This window comes from Dendrobates tinctorius, unplaced genomic scaffold (assembly GCF_039654945.1).
Source record: "Dendrobates tinctorius isolate UK_male_01 unplaced genomic scaffold, ASM3965494v1 ptg000127l, whole genome shotgun sequence".
Lineage (NCBI taxonomy): Eukaryota > Metazoa > Chordata > Amphibia > Anura > Dendrobatidae > Dendrobates > Dendrobates tinctorius.
In genome coordinates this window covers 13,664,852-13,680,662 of record NW_027361795.1, presented here as the reverse complement: position 1 = coordinate 13,680,662, position 15,811 = coordinate 13,664,852, and the positions used below count along the sequence as shown (strand labels likewise).

The following is a 15,811-nucleotide window of genomic DNA, read 5'->3' as shown; positions in this document are numbered from 1 at the left end:
TCTCGGTCTAGGGTTCCATGCGAGATCTCGCCTTGTGTAGTAAGGGTGATTCTGAGAAAGGTCAAGAATCAGCCAAAAACATGCGGGAGGATCTAGTTAATGACCTGAAAAGAGATGGGACCACAGTCTCAAACATTACTGTTAGTAACACTCTGTTATACAGTATCAAGCTGTTATGGATTAAAATCCTACACATCACACAAGGTCCCCCTGCTCATGCCAGCACATGTGCATGCCTGATTGAAGTTTGCCAATGACCATCTGGATGATCCAGAGGAGACATGGGAGAAGGTCATGTGGTCAGATGAGACTAAAATAGAACTTTATGGTATCAACTCCACTCGCTGTGTTTGGAGGAAGAAGAATAAGTACAATTCCAAGAACAGTGTCCCTACCGTGAAGCATGGTGGGGGAAATATCATACTTTGCAGGTGTTTTTCTGCAAAGGGACAGGACGACTGCACCGTATTGAAAGGATGATGAATGGGGTCATGTATCATGATATTTTGGCCACTGTATAGTGTGTGTGTGTATATCTATATATATATATATATATATATATATATATATATAAATCAAGGCAGAAAAGTCCAGCAAGCGGAAACTTCAGGTGATATAATAAAATCCAAGAGTTTTTATTGCAGAAAATTTAAAAAATCCAGAGTTCAGTAACAAGATGCAGACATAATGCTGAACAGACTACGCGTTTCGGCGGTAACAACTGCCGCCTTCTTCACGGTCTCAAACTGCTTCTGGAATACTCCAACATTCTTAAGTAGAAAAAACATTTCTTAACCTCATAAACAAGAAGTAGTAACAGGTGTAGATAACATCCTTCAATGTTAACTCTATAGCTTCCGGAAACAAGTAGAGAAAAAAGAGCATCAGTATGAACAGTACCTGCGCTAACAAAGTTATCTGACCAGGATAACTAAATAATTAAAAACACACATTATTACATTAATACAACGGTGTTATATAATGAAAACATTATGACTGAAATATAATAGCACTACTTAGAAAAACATAATATCAGAAATTATTTATAATGTATTGCTAGATCCATTCTATTATTGAATCCATGCAGTAACCTTGTATCAAAAAGAAACATCCATTTGCTTTCTCTTGCAAGAATTTTTTTGTGATAATTCCCCCCTTTCTGGTTTTTTAACCTGTTCAATGCCTATAAAAGAAAAACCCTTGATATCACCCCCACGTATTTGTGAAAAATGTTGGGAAACTACAGAGGCTCCTGCTGGTGGTCAATTAACTGCATCAGAAAGATGTTTTCTGATCCTTTTTTTTAAAGTATTCATAGTACAACCTACATACTGTTTGTTGCAAATTTCACAATTAATTAAATAGATAACATTGGCGGTATTACAATTAATATATGAAAGAATATCAAAAGTCTTATTATTGTGCATAGACATAAATGTTTTAGATTTTTTGGCATGCTTGCAACATTTGCACACATTAGCTCCACACCCATGGAAACCTTTGATTTTTAACCAGTTGGTGTCCTGTGAGTTCAGAGACAAGGGATCCTTAAAAAGGCTAGAAGATAAAAGTGAACTTAGCAACAAACAAAATAGATTCACTATCTACCAATGTTTTTAGGATTTTATCTTGACACAGAATGGGCAGATATTTCTTAATGATCGCAACAATATTATGATACTGGGGACTAAAAGATGTAGTAAAAGTAACTTTATTTGAGCCATTACCAATATCATTGCATTTTGTCTTTTTATTTTTAGAGTACAGCAAATGGGCTCTATCCATATTATCTACCAGTTTTTTTTGCTCTTTCCAAATAATAACTGGGATAACCTCGTTCACTTAATCTGGTGCAGGCGAAGTCCGATCTTTTTTATAGATGGATTCTTGTGTGCTATTTCTTTTTAGCACCAAGAGAAATGTTTTTAATAGTATGTTTGGGATGATTGGAATTAGCCGTTAGAATACTGTTGCAATACGTATTTTTTCGGTATGGTGAAATATTAACCCCTTCACCCCCAAGGGTGGTTTGCACGTTCATGACCGGGCCAATTTTTACAATTCTGACCACTGTGCCTTTATGAGGTCATAACTCTCGAACGCTTCCATGGATCCCGGTGATTCTGACATTGTTTTCTCGTGACATATTGTACTTCATGTTAGTGGTAAAATTTCATTCAAATAACTTGCGTTTATTTGTGAGAAAAACGGAAATTTGGCGAAAATTTTGAAAATTTCGCAATTTTCCAACTTTGAATTTTTATGCCCTTAAATCACAGAGATACGGCACACAAAAAACTTGATAACTAACATTTCCCACATGTTTACTTTACATCAGCACAATTTTGGAACCAAAATTTTTTTTTGTTAGGAAGTTATAAGGGTTAAAAGTTGACCAGCGATTTCTCATTTTTACACCACCATTTTATTTTTAGGACCACATCACATTTGAAGCCACTTTGAGGGGTCTATATGATAGAAAATACACAAAAGTGACACCATTCTAAAAACTGCACCCCTTAAGGTGCTCAAAACCACATTCAAGAAGTTTATTAACCCTTTAGGTGCGTCACAGGAATTTTTTTGAATATTTAAAAAAAAATGAACATCTAACTTTTTTTCATAAAAAAAATACTTCAGGTTCAATTTTTTTTATTTTACCAAGGGTAACAGGAGAAATTGAACTGCAAAAGTTATTGTGCAATTTGTCCTGAGTACGCAGATACCTGATATGTGGGGGGGAACGACTGTTTCGGCGCATGGCAGAGCTCAGAATGGAAGGAGCGCCGTTTGACTTTTTCAATGCAAAATTGGCTGGAATTCAGATTGGACGCCATGTCACGTTTGGAGAGTCCCTGATGTACCTAAACAGTGGAAACCCCCTACAAGTGACCCCGTTTTGGAAACTAGACCCCCCAAGGAACTTATCTAGATATGTGGTGAGAACTTTGAACCCACAAGGGCTTTACAGAAGTTTATAACGTACAGCGGTACAATTAAAAAATCATATTTTTTCCACAAAAATGATCTTTTCACCCCAATTTTTATTTTCCCAAGGGTAACAGGACCCTAAAAGTTATTGTGCAATTTGTCCTGAGTACGCTGATACCCCACATGTGGGGGTAAACCACTATTTGGGCGCATGGCAGAGCTCGGAAGGGAAGCAGCGCCATTTGACATTTTTGGCTGGAATTGAGATCGGACACCATGTCGCGTTTGGAAAACCCCTGATGTATCAAAACAGTGGAAACCCCCCACAAATGACACCATTTTGGAAACTAGACCCCCTAAGGAACTTATCTAGATGTGTGGTGAGAACTTTGAACCCCCATGGGCTTCACAGAAGTTTATAACATAAAGCCATACAATTAAAAAATCATATTTTTTCAACAAAAATGATCTTTTCACCCTCAATTCTTATTTTTCCAAGGGTAACAGGACCCTAAAAGTTATTGTGCAATTTGTCCTGAGTACGCTGATACCCCACATGTGGGGGTAAACCACTATTTGGGCGCATGGCAGAGCTCGGAAGGGAAGCAGCGCCATTTGACGTTTTTGGCTGGAATTGAGATCGGACGCCATGTCGCGTTTGGAAAACCCCTGATGTACCAAAACAGTGGAAACCCCCCACAAATGACACCATTTTGGAAACTAGACACCCTAAAGAACTTATCTAGATGTGTGGTGAGAACTTTGAACCCCCATGGGCTTCACAGAAGTTTATAACATAAAGCCATACAATTAAAAAATCATATTTTTTCCACAAAAATGATCTTTTCACCCTCAATTCTTATTTTTCCAAGGGTAACAGGACCCTAAAAGTTATTGTGCAATTTGTCCTGAGTACGCTGATACCCCACATGTGGGGGTAAACCACTATTTGGGCGCATGGCAGAGCTCGGAAGGGAAGCAGCGCCATTTGACGTTTTTGGCTGGAATTGAGATCGGACACCATGTCGCGTTTGGAAAACCCCTGATGTACCAAAACAGTGGAAACCCCCCACAAATGACACCATTTTGGAAACTAGACACCCTAAGGAACTTATCTAGATGTGTGGTGAGAACTTTGAACCCCCATGGGCTTCACAGAAGTTTATAACATAAAGCCATACAATTAAAAAATCATATTTTTTCCACAAAAATGATCTTTTCACCCTCAATTCTTATTTTTCCAAGGGTAACAGGACCCTAAAAGTTATTGTGCAATTTGTCCTGAGTACGCTGATACCCCACATGTGGGGGTAAACCACTATTTGGGGGCATGGCAGAGCTCAGAAGGGAAGCAGCGCCATTTGACGTTTTTGGCTGGAATTGAGATCGGACACCATGTCGCGTTTGGAAAACTCCTGATGTACCAAAACAGTGGAACCCCCCACAAATGACACCATTTTGGAAACTAGACCCCCTAAGGAACTTATCTAGATGTGTGGTGAGCACTTTGACCCCCCCAGTGCTTCACAGAAGTTTACAACGCCCGGGCGTGAAAATAAAAAAATTCATATTTTTTCCACAAACATGATCTTTTAGTCACCATTTTTTTATTTTCCCAAGGGTACCAGGAGAAATTGGACCCCAAAAGTTGTTGTCCAATTTGTCCTGAGTATGCTGATACCCCATATGTGGGAGAAAACTACTGTATGGGCACACGTCGGGGCTCGGAAGGGAAGTAGTGACGTTTTGGAATGCAGACTTTGATGGAATGGTCTGCGGGTGTCATATTGCCTTTGGAGAGCCCCTAATGTACCTAAACAGTGGAAACCCCCCACAAATGACACCATTTTGTAAACTAGACCCCCCAAGGAACTTATCTAGATGTGTGGTGAGCACTTTGACCCCCCCAGTGCTTCACAGAAGTTTACAACGCCCGGGCGTGAAAATAAAAAATTCGTATTTTTTCCACAAACATGATCTTTTAGTCACCATTTTTTTATTTTCCCAAGGGTACCAGGAGAAATTGGACCCCAAAAGTTGTTGTCCAATTTGTCCTGAGTATGCTGATACCCCATATGTGGGAGAAAACTACTGTATGGGCACACGTCGGGGCTCGGAAGGGAAGTAGTGACGTTTTGGAATGCAGACTTTGATGGAATGGTCTGCGGGTGTCATATTGCCTTTGGAGAGCCCCTAATGTACCTAAACAGTGGAAACCCCCCACAAATGACACCATTTTGTAAACTAGACCCCCCAAGGAACTTATCTAGATGTGTGGTGAGCACTTTGACCCCCCCAGTGCTTCACAGAAGTTTACAACGCCCGGGCATGAAAATAAAAAATTCGTATTTTTTCCACAAACATGATCTTTTAGTCACCATTTTTTTATTTTCCCAAGGGTACCAGGATAAATTGGACCCCAAAAGTTGTTTTCCAATTTGTCCTGAGTACGCTGCTACCCCATATGTGGGAGAAAACTACTGTATGGGCACACGTCGGGGCTCGGAAGGGAAGTAGTGACGTTTTGGAATGCAGACTTTGATGGAATGGTCTGCGGGTGTCATGTTGCCTTTGGAGAGCCCCTAATGTACCTAAACAGTGGAAACCCCCCACAAATGACACCATTTTGTAAACTAGACCCCCCAAGGAACTTATCTAGATGTGTGGTGAGCACTTTGACCCCCCCAGTGCTTCACAGAAGTTTACAACGCCCGGGCGTGAAAATAAAAAATTCGTATTTTTTCCACAAACATGATCTTTTAGTCACCATTTTTTTTATTTTCCCAAGGGTACCAGGAGAAATTGGACCCCAAAAGTTGTTGTCCAATTTGTCCTGAGTACGCTGACACCCCATATGTGGGAGAAAACTACTGTATGGACACACGTCGGGGCTCGGAAGGGAAGCAGTGACGTTTTGGAATGCAGACTTTGATGGAATGGTCTGCGGGTGTCATGTGCGTTTGGAGAGCCCCTGATGTACCTAAACTATTGAAACTCCCCACAAGTGACCCCATTTTGGACACTAGACCCCCCACGGAACTTATCTAGATGTGTGGTGAGCACTTTGAACCCCCAAGTGCTTCACAGAAGTTTATAACACTCGGACGTGAAAATAAAAAAATCATTTTTTTCCACAAAAATGATATTTTTGCCCCCAATTTTTTATTTTCCTAAGGGTAACAGGAGAAATTGGACCCCAAAAATTGTTTTGCAATTTGTCCTGAGTAGGCTGATACCCTACATGAGGGGGTAAAACACTGTTTGGGCGCATAGCAGAGCTTGGAAGGGAAGGAGCACCATTTGACTTTTTCAACTCAGAATTGGCTGGAATTGAGATCAGACGCCATGTTGCATTTGGAGAGCCTCTGATGTGCCCAAACAGTGGAAACCCCCAATTCTAACTCCAACCCGAACCCCAACACGCCCCTAACCCTAGCCCTAACCCTAGCCCTAACCCTAGCCCTAGCCCTAGCCATAACCCTAACCCTAGCCCTAACCCTAACCCTAGCCCTAACCCTAGCCCTAACCCTAACCCTAACCTAACCCTACCCCAACACACCCCTAGCCCTAACCCTAGCCCTAACCCTAATGGAAAAATGGAAATAAATACATTTTTTTTATTTTATTATTTTTCCCTAACTAAGGGGGTGATAATGGGGGGTTTGATTTACTATTTATGGCGGTTTTTATGTTTGGCGGCTGTCGCACGCTAAAAGACGCTTTTTATTGTAAAAATAGTTTTTGCATCACCACATATTGAGAGCTATAATTTTTCCGTATTTTGACCCACCGAGTCATGTGAGGTCTTATTTTTTGCGGGACGAGTTGACGTTTTTATTGGTACCATTTTCGGGCACGTGACATTTTTTGATTGCTTTTTATTCCGATTTTTGGGACGCAGAATGAACAAAAACCAGCGTTTCATGAATTTCTTTTGGGGGGGGGTGCGTTTACACCGTTCCGCGTGCGGTAAAATTGATAAAGCGGTTTTATTCTTCGGATCAGTACGGTTACAGCGATACCTCATTTAGGTCTTTTTTTATGTTTTTGTCGGTTTTATGCAATGAAAACTATTTTATATAAAAAATAATTATTTTTGCATCGCTTTATTCTGCGAGTTATAACTTTTTTATTTTTTCACTGATGATGCTGTGTGGTGGCTTGTTTTTTGCGGGACAAGATGACGTTTTCAGCGGTACCATGGATATTTATATGCGTCTTTTTGATCGCGCGTTATTGCACTTTTTGTTTGGCGGTATGATAATAAATCATTATTTTTTGCTTCGTTTTTTATTTTTATTTTTTAAGGGGTTCGCTAAAGGGGTTAACTAATGGGACAGTTTTATAGGGCAGGTCGTTACGGATGCGGCGATACCTAATATGTGTACATTTATTGTTTTTTTTTATTATTATTTTAAAAAAATGAATTTATTGGGGAATATTTTTTTTTTTTATTACTAATTTATTTGGCGATTTTTTTTAATTTATTTTTACACTTTTTTTTTAATTTTTTTTTACTTTATTACATAGTCCCAGGTGGGACATCACTGTCCTGTGACAGATCGCTGATCTGTCACATCACAGATCACTGTGACAGATCAGCAATCTGTCACAGGCAGTGCACAAGGCTTCCTCATGCCTGCGCTTTGCAGGCACTGAGGAAGCCAGCTTCCCCAGGCCCCCGAAGGCCCCCGTCGCCATCTTGGATTCGGGGGCCTGGAGGATAGGAGTCCCCCGCAGCAGCGCTGCACATTGCGCTGCCGTGGGGGGCTCAGGGAAGCACGGAGGGAGCCCCCTCCCTGCCGATGCTTCCCTTTAACTCCCGGTACACCGCGATCGCGTTTGATCGCGGTGTGCAAGGGGTTAACGTGTCGGGGGCGGTCCGTGACCGCCCCTGACACATTGTGCCGGGTGTCAGCTGTGATAATCAGCTGACACCCGGCCGCGATCAGCGGCGCTCACCACGTGGGCGCCGCTGATCGCGGTAGACGTACTATCCCGTCCCCGGTCATACGGGCCCGGGTACCGTGGACGGGATAGTACGTCTCATGTCAGGAAGGGGTTAATCTGATGTGTGATCAAATCACCTGTTAGGCTGGGGTCACTCTGGCGAGGAATATGGCCGCGTTAGAGGCGTTAAAAGCACGCATTAGACACGGACCAATGATTCTCTATGGGGTCCCTCGCACCAGCCGTATATTTCTCATCCGTATTCTACGCTCCGTGCCAATCGCAGCATGCTGCGATTGTCAGCGTACTACGGCCATAGTACGCCAATGCAAGTCTATGGGTGCGCAAAAAATACGGATTACACACGGACCACACATGTGACCTGCGAGAAATACGCACCCGGTGTCTTTTAGCAAAGCCAGCAATTCAGTGCGCTATACAGTAAACTCACCCTGACAGGTTTTATAAAGAAACGAAAGAATAGATATAGATACATAGAATACATATATATATATATAAAAGTAAAAAAATAGGCAGCACTCAAATTAAATGTGAAAAAAAGTGGATACTTTACTGATTCTCAAGTGGCAACGTTTCAACGGTGACCCGTCTTTATCAAGCCTTGATAAAGACGGGTCACCGTTGAAACGTTGCCACTTGAGGATCAGTAAAGTATCCACTTTTTTTCACATTTAATTTGAGTGCTGCCTATTTTTTTACTTTTGTTAATTTGGCTGTTTGGACACTGCTGAATAGGTTTTGCACCAACTATTTAATTTTGGTAGTGCTGCCCTTTTTTGATTTATATATATATATATATATAAATATATATATATACACGCATTCTATGTGTCTTTATCTATTCTTTGGTTTCTGTTAGAAACCCTGTCATAGGGCTCCATTATATGTCCATTTTGCAAGCCTGCGAGAAAATCTCGCCATACGGATGCCATACGGATGCTGACATGCGCAAAATATGCGACCACACCTTGATTACGGATGACATACGGAGCACTATTTAGGGGTCTGTCATCCGTATTACGCATGTAAAATACTGACCGTATTTTGCGTCGGTTAGTGTGACCCCGGCCTTAGAGTCAAGTCCAGAAAATTGGCCGAAAAATTATGTACTGAGCTGGTAAATTTAAGGTTGTAATCATTGCTATCTAGATAATTGAAAAAATCACTAATAAAAGTATCTCCTAGAACATTTTTATCCCAACTAAACACCAAATCATCAATATATCTTCCTAGCCAAACAATACCATCTTTATAAGGGTTGTCATCACAAAAAATAAAATTTTCCTCCCATGTAGCCATAACTATATTAGCAAGGGACGGGGAAAAGCGTGCTCCCATGCTAACGCCCTGTGTATGTAAGAAAAATCTATTATTAAATGAAAAATAGTTGTGTTCAAGGAGAAACTCTATTGCAGAAATATTAAAATGTTGGATGTTTATGTCATATGAGCCATATCGATGTAAATAGTACCTAATGCATCTCAGAGCTATATGATGTGGAATAGAGGGATAAAGTCCCACCACATCACATAACAACCAAACATAATTCTTCTGCCACTGTAATAATGTGTGTTTTTAATTATTTCGTTATCCTGGTCAGATAACTTTGTTAGCGCAGATACTGTTCATACTGATGCTTTTTTTTGTCTACTTGTTTCCGGAAGCTATAGAGTTAACATTGAAGGATGTTATCTACACCTGTTACTACTTCTTGATTATGAGGTTAAGAAATGTTTTTTCTACTTAAGAATGTTGGAGTATTCCAGAAGCAGTTTGAGACTGTGAAGAAGCCGGCAGTTGTTACCGCCGAAACGCATAGTCTGTTCTGCATTATGTCTGAATCTTGATACTGAACTCTGGATTTTTTAAATTTTCTGCAATAAAAATTCTTGGATTTTATTATACCACCTGAAGTTTCCGCTTGCTGGACTTTTCGGCTTTGTTTTGTACATTGTTGGACTTGTTCCCAGTTTTGGTCCGTGCAACACCGAGGAAACCGGTATTTACCATCCAGAGCATGGAGGTTAGCTGGTCTGTGTTGTTTTGCTATATATATATATATATATATATATATATATATATATATATATATAATTAGTAATGAGGGGCACTGGGTATCACTACTGTGAGTTGGGGCCCAGGATTTCACTACCCAGGGGGCCCTGGATGTGGCTTCCAGCAATCTGATGGAACTGAATGTGGTCTTAAGTTAAGAAAAGTTGGGGACGACTGTCGTAGAATTTTGATTAGTCTATTTATGATTTTCAAAGAAGAGACAGATGGAAGGTATGGTGAAGCATAAATAGCTGAATTACTTGTTTTTCTGCTCGGTGTCTTTTTTTTTTAACATTCAACAATATTTTTGCTGTTACAGACTTTTTTTATTTTTAACACATTCAACTAAAATAGTAAAAAGAGAATGCAATGATGTTTACTTGCCACAAAGTCGCTAAATTAGGGTACACCATCCATACTTCACAGTTAAGTTAGAAAGTTTTCTATTATCCCCTTTACAATGAGGGTGGTTTGCACGTTAATGACCGGACCAATTTTTATAATTCTGACCACTGTCCCTTTATGAGGTAATAACTCTGGAAAGCTTCAATGGATCCTGGTGATTCTGGCACTGTTTTCTCATAATATATTGTATTTCATGATAGTGGTAACATTTCTTCGATATAACTTGTGCTTATTGGTGAAAACCTGCCCCAGAAATTTGGTGAAAATTTTGCAGTTTTTCAACTTTGAATTTTCATACCCTTAAATCACAGAGATATGCCACACAAAATACTTAATAAGTAACATTTCCATATTTTCCACATGTCTACTTTAAATCAGTACAATCGTGCAACCCAAATTTTTTTTCGTTAGGAAGTTATAAGGGTTAAAACTTGAACAGCGATTTTCTCATTTTTACAACACCATTTTTTTTTTTGGAGCACTTCACATTTGAAATCACTTTGAGAAGTGTATATGATAGAAAATACCCTAAAGTGACACTATTCTAATAACTGCACCCCTCAAGGTGCTAAAAACCACATTTAATTTTATTAACCATTCAGGTGCTTCACAGGAATTTTTGAAATGTTTAAAAAAAAAAAAAAAACTTTCACAAAAAATTTACTTCAGATCCATTTTTTTTTATTTTCACAAGGGTAACAGGAGAAATTGGACAAAAAAGTTGTTGTGCAATTTGTACTGAGTACGCTGATACCCCATCTGTGTGGGTAAACCACTGTTTGGGCACATGGCAGAGCTCAGAAGGGAAGGAGTGCTGTTTGACTTTTTCAAAGCAAAATTGGCTGGAATTGAGATTGGACACCATGTTGAGTTTGGAGAGCCCCTTATGTAGCCGAAACAGTGGAAACCCCACACAACTGACACCATTTTGGAAACTAGACCCCCCCAAGGAACCTATCTAAATGTGTGATGAGCTCTTTGAACCCCCAAGTGCTTCACAGAAGTAGAGCTGTAAAAATAAAAAAATCATATTTTTTCCACAAAAATGATCTTTTCGCCCCCAATTTTTTATTTTAGCAAGGGTAATAGGAGAAATTTGATTGCAAAAGTTGTTGTGCAATTTGTCCTGAGTATGCTGATACCCCATATGTAGAGGGACATTATATATGGGACACAGTGCAAAGCTCATAAGGGAAGAAGAGACGCCATATTGGAGTTCAGATTTTGCTGGAATGGTTTGAAGGTGCCATGTCAAATTGGCAGAGCCCCTGAGGTGCCAGAACAACTCATTTTACAAACTACAGTCCCCAATGAATTCATCTAGGGTGCAGTGATCATATTAACACGACATGTGCTTCACAGAATTTTATACCACTGAGCGGTGAAGAAAGAATAAATTACATTTTTACCACTAAAATTTTGTTTTAGCCCCAAGTTTTCAATTTTTAAAACAGGAATTTTTAGTGCAAAATTTCACTGTTATGCTTTGCAGGTGCCATGATCCACTGGAAGAGCCCATGAGGTGCCAGAATAGCAGAACCCCCCCCCATAAGTGACCCCATTTTATAAATTACATCTCTCAATGAATTCATCTAGGTGTGCAGTGATCATATTGTCACCATGGGTGTCACAGAATTTTATACCATTGGGCAGTGAAGATAAACTACATTTTTACCACCAAAATTTTGATTTAGCCAAAGATTTTACATTTTCACACAAGAAGTGGGTAAAAATGGCACCAAAATTTGTCCCACAATTTCTACTGAGCGTGGCAATAACCTATATGTGGCTGTACAGTACTACTTAGCCATAAGGAGAGACTTGGAAGAAACGGAGCGCTATTTGCTTATTGAAGTGAATGGTCAGGGCTATGGATATTGAGCCCCCAGCCTAACAATAGCAGCCCGCAGCCGCCCAGAAAAGTCACGTCTATTAGATGCGCCAATTCTTGCACTTTACCTGGCTCTTCACACTTGCCCTGTAGTGGTAGCAAGTGGGGTTTATATTTGTGGCGCTGATGTCACCTTTGTATTGTCAGGTGACATCAAGCCCACGGCATAGTAATGCAGAAGCGTCTATAAGACACTTATCCTTTACTAATCCTATAGCTATCTGGTAAATAAAGACACAGCCAGAATAAAGTCTTTTATTAGAAATGAAACAAAACAATTTTCCATTTTTATTTAAAAATAAACAAACACAGTTATATAAACAAACACAGTTATACTCACCTAACGCCTAATTCCACCAAAGCCCTCGTTCTCCTGTAAACCAAAAATGAAAAAAAAAAACAATATCCCGCACCTCTCCATTGTTCCGTCCCATGCCATAATCCATGTCTGGAGGAGAAATAGTTTTCAACCTGGACGGTGCCAAGAAGCGCACCAAGCTGAGAACCACTAGTGAATGAGCTGCTGCGAGCGCAGCATTAGTGACTGGCGGTGACGTCATTGAGGTTACTACCGGTCACTGAGGCTCCGTTCCCAGCCAGGCTGAACAGCCGTGAACTCAGTGAGATCCCGTGAATGGCTTGTTTTTTGTGATACAAGATGATGTTTTCAGTGGTACCATGTTTATTTAAATCCATCTTTTTGATTGCATGTTATTCCACTTTTTTTGGCGGTATGATGATAAAGCGTTGTTTTTTGCCCCGGTTTTTATTTATTATTTTTAAAGTGTTTTCTGAAGGTGTTAACTAGTGGGACAGTTTTATAGGTCGGGTTGTTGCAGACGCGATGATACAAATATGTGTACTTTTATTGTTTATATTTTTTCATTCAAATATTTATTTTGAGATACAATATCTTTTGATTTTTTATTTTTTTATATTTTTACAATCATTTAAAAAAAATTAAAACTTTTTTAACCTTTTTTTGCTTTGTCCCAATATGGGACAATCGTTTTTTGCAGGCTGATCGCTTCTATAGCATGGAGATGAAGCAGCCTCCCCATGCTATAGAAACTGTCAGGTCTGCACTGACAGAGCGACTTGCTGGTCATGCACTGGGTATGATCAGCAAGTTTCCTAGCTCTGGTGACCTGGATGCCATCATGACGACATCCGGTCACCATTGCAACGATCGGGACCCTGCGTCACGCCGCGGGGGTCTTTGATCAAAAGGCAGAGGGGCTGTCAGCCCTCTGCCGGCTTCTGGAATACTGTGCCAGGTGTCAGCTAGTGCCGGATGCGCGCGGGTGATCGCTCAGACATAATATTCCATCTATGGTCAAATTGGCCCAGGGCAAATGGAGCGAATATTATGTCTGATGTCAGAAAGGGGTTAAAGAGGATCTGTCTGCTTTTTTGAAATGTCTGTTTTAGTAAATATGCAACATAAAAAATTCATATGTATTTTAGACACCTTTTTTGAAAACCCTGCATTGTGCCATTAGGCTTCTGTTTTTCTTCCTGGAAAAGTATTACAAGAGGACTATGGCTACGTTCAGACATTCTGATTTTGGCTTACAAATACTGATATAAAATACTGACTAAATACTGGAGAGGAACAATCAGAGGAAAAAGTATAATAAAACTTGTCACCAATTTTGGATTTATCACCAACTCCTGGTTTCAGCTTACAAATACTGAGGTATAATACTGACCATTTGAACATGGCCTTACAGAGGAGCAGCACTATGCAGGGAAGAAGATGCCCAGAAATGAAGCAGGTCAAGAAATCTACTTTAACATGCATACATAGTACTTTCCTCTTCTATCATGCTTTACATATGCACATTTTCTCTTTCCTTCTTTTGCACATTTAATCTTTTACCGTTAATTCCTTTCACTTTTTTATTTGTCATACAACTGGATAGAAGAAGGTATAACATTTATGCCACACAATCTTTTTCGCTTTATAAATTTGCCAGAAACCCAAGCTTCAATGACTGCACTATTTAATGTAAACTGAACTTTCTTTGGCCTCAATATTCCCTGTTGAATTCTACACAATACCTGAATCATGCCATGAAAATTTATTTGTCACTTGGGTCAAATAAAACATTGGGTAGAAACTTTAGCAGACAAAGTAAAGATGACTGATAACTAAAAATAATGTACATTTACTTCTATAAACAGTCTTCAATCCCTAGAGAGAAGTTTGTTTTTCCTTACCGTTAGTATACTTAGCAATTCTTTTCGGTCAATTGATCCATTTCCATCTGCATCATATAGTTTAAAATACCACTTTAATTTTTGATCAATTTTTCCTCGTAAAACTAGGTTTATTGCAGCAATGAATTCCAAAAAGTCAATAAATCCATCCTGAAAATGAAAAAAAAAAAAAAAATACAAGCTAAGTACAGGCAAGAAGAAGAAGAACGTTTGTATTTTTGCATTATTAGTTTTTTATGTGCATATTATGGGCTTTATCTTACATTATTATTTATTATTATTTATTGTTATAGCGCCATTTATTCCATGGCGCTTTACATGTAAGGAGGGGTAAACATAATAAAAACAAGTACAATAATGTTAAACAATACAAGTCATAACTGGTACAGGAGGAGAGAGGACCCTGCCCGCGAAGGCTCACAATCTACAAGGGATGAGTGATAATACAGTAGGCGAGGGTAGAGCTGGTCGTGCAGCGGTTTGGTCGATCGGTGGTTACTGCAGGTTATAGGCTTGTCGGAAGAGGTGGGTCTTCATGCTCTTTTTGAAGGTTTCGATGGTAGGTGAGAGTCTGATATGTTGTGGTAGAGAGTTCCAGAGTAGGGGTGATGCGCGAGAGAAATCTTGTATGCGATTGTGGGAAGAGGAGATAAGAGGGGAGTAGAGAAAGAGATCTTGTGAGGATCGGAGGTTACATGCAGGAAAGTACCGGGAGACGAGGTCACAGATGTATGGAGGAGACAGGTCGTGGATGGCTTTGCATGTCATGGTTAGGGTTTTGTACTGGAGTCTCTGGGCAATGGGGAGCCAGTGAAGGGATAGACAGAGGGTAGAAGCTGGGGAATAGCGGGGGGACAGGTGGATTAGTCGGGCAGCAGAGTTTAGAATAGATTGGAGGGTGCGAGAGTGTTCGAGGGGAGGCCATAGAACAGGAGTTTGCAGTAGTCAAGGCGAGAGATGATGAGGGCATGGACTAGGGTTTTTGCAGATTATTGGTTGAGGAATGAACGGATTCGTGAAATATTTTTGAGTTGAAGTCGGCAGGAAGTGGAAATGTATTACATTCGGTGCTGCTGTGTTATATGTGACACATCATGCTACATGTGTCTCTTTACACACTTGCATTATGGTTGCTATTTACAACTGAAGCCACAGCACATAGGTGGATACATTGGATGACAGACACCGCCAGACTCAACTAACTCTCCTGACATACAATGGTGTCCTTTGGGTTCTTCCAAGTTATGGTATTTGTTGTTATTACTAGAGATAAAATACAGCATTCAGCCCAGAATTATAACTGACTCTGCCATGGAGGCTTACAAAAGAGCCTTC

At 40.0% G+C, this 15,811-nt stretch overlaps 1 protein-coding gene across 1 annotated transcript in view; it reads right to left on the bottom strand.

Moving 5' to 3' along the window:
* Nucleotides 1-15,811, bottom strand: part of GUCA1C (guanylate cyclase activator 1C) — a 158,647-nt gene that overhangs the window by 47,680 nt on the left and 95,156 nt on the right. The window contains exon 2 of the mRNA XM_073542526.1: nucleotides 14,477-14,626. Within this exon, the coding sequence (XP_073398627.1) occupies nucleotides 14,477-14,626 (150 nt within the window). The remainder of the gene's footprint in view (nucleotides 1-14,476; nucleotides 14,627-15,811) is intronic.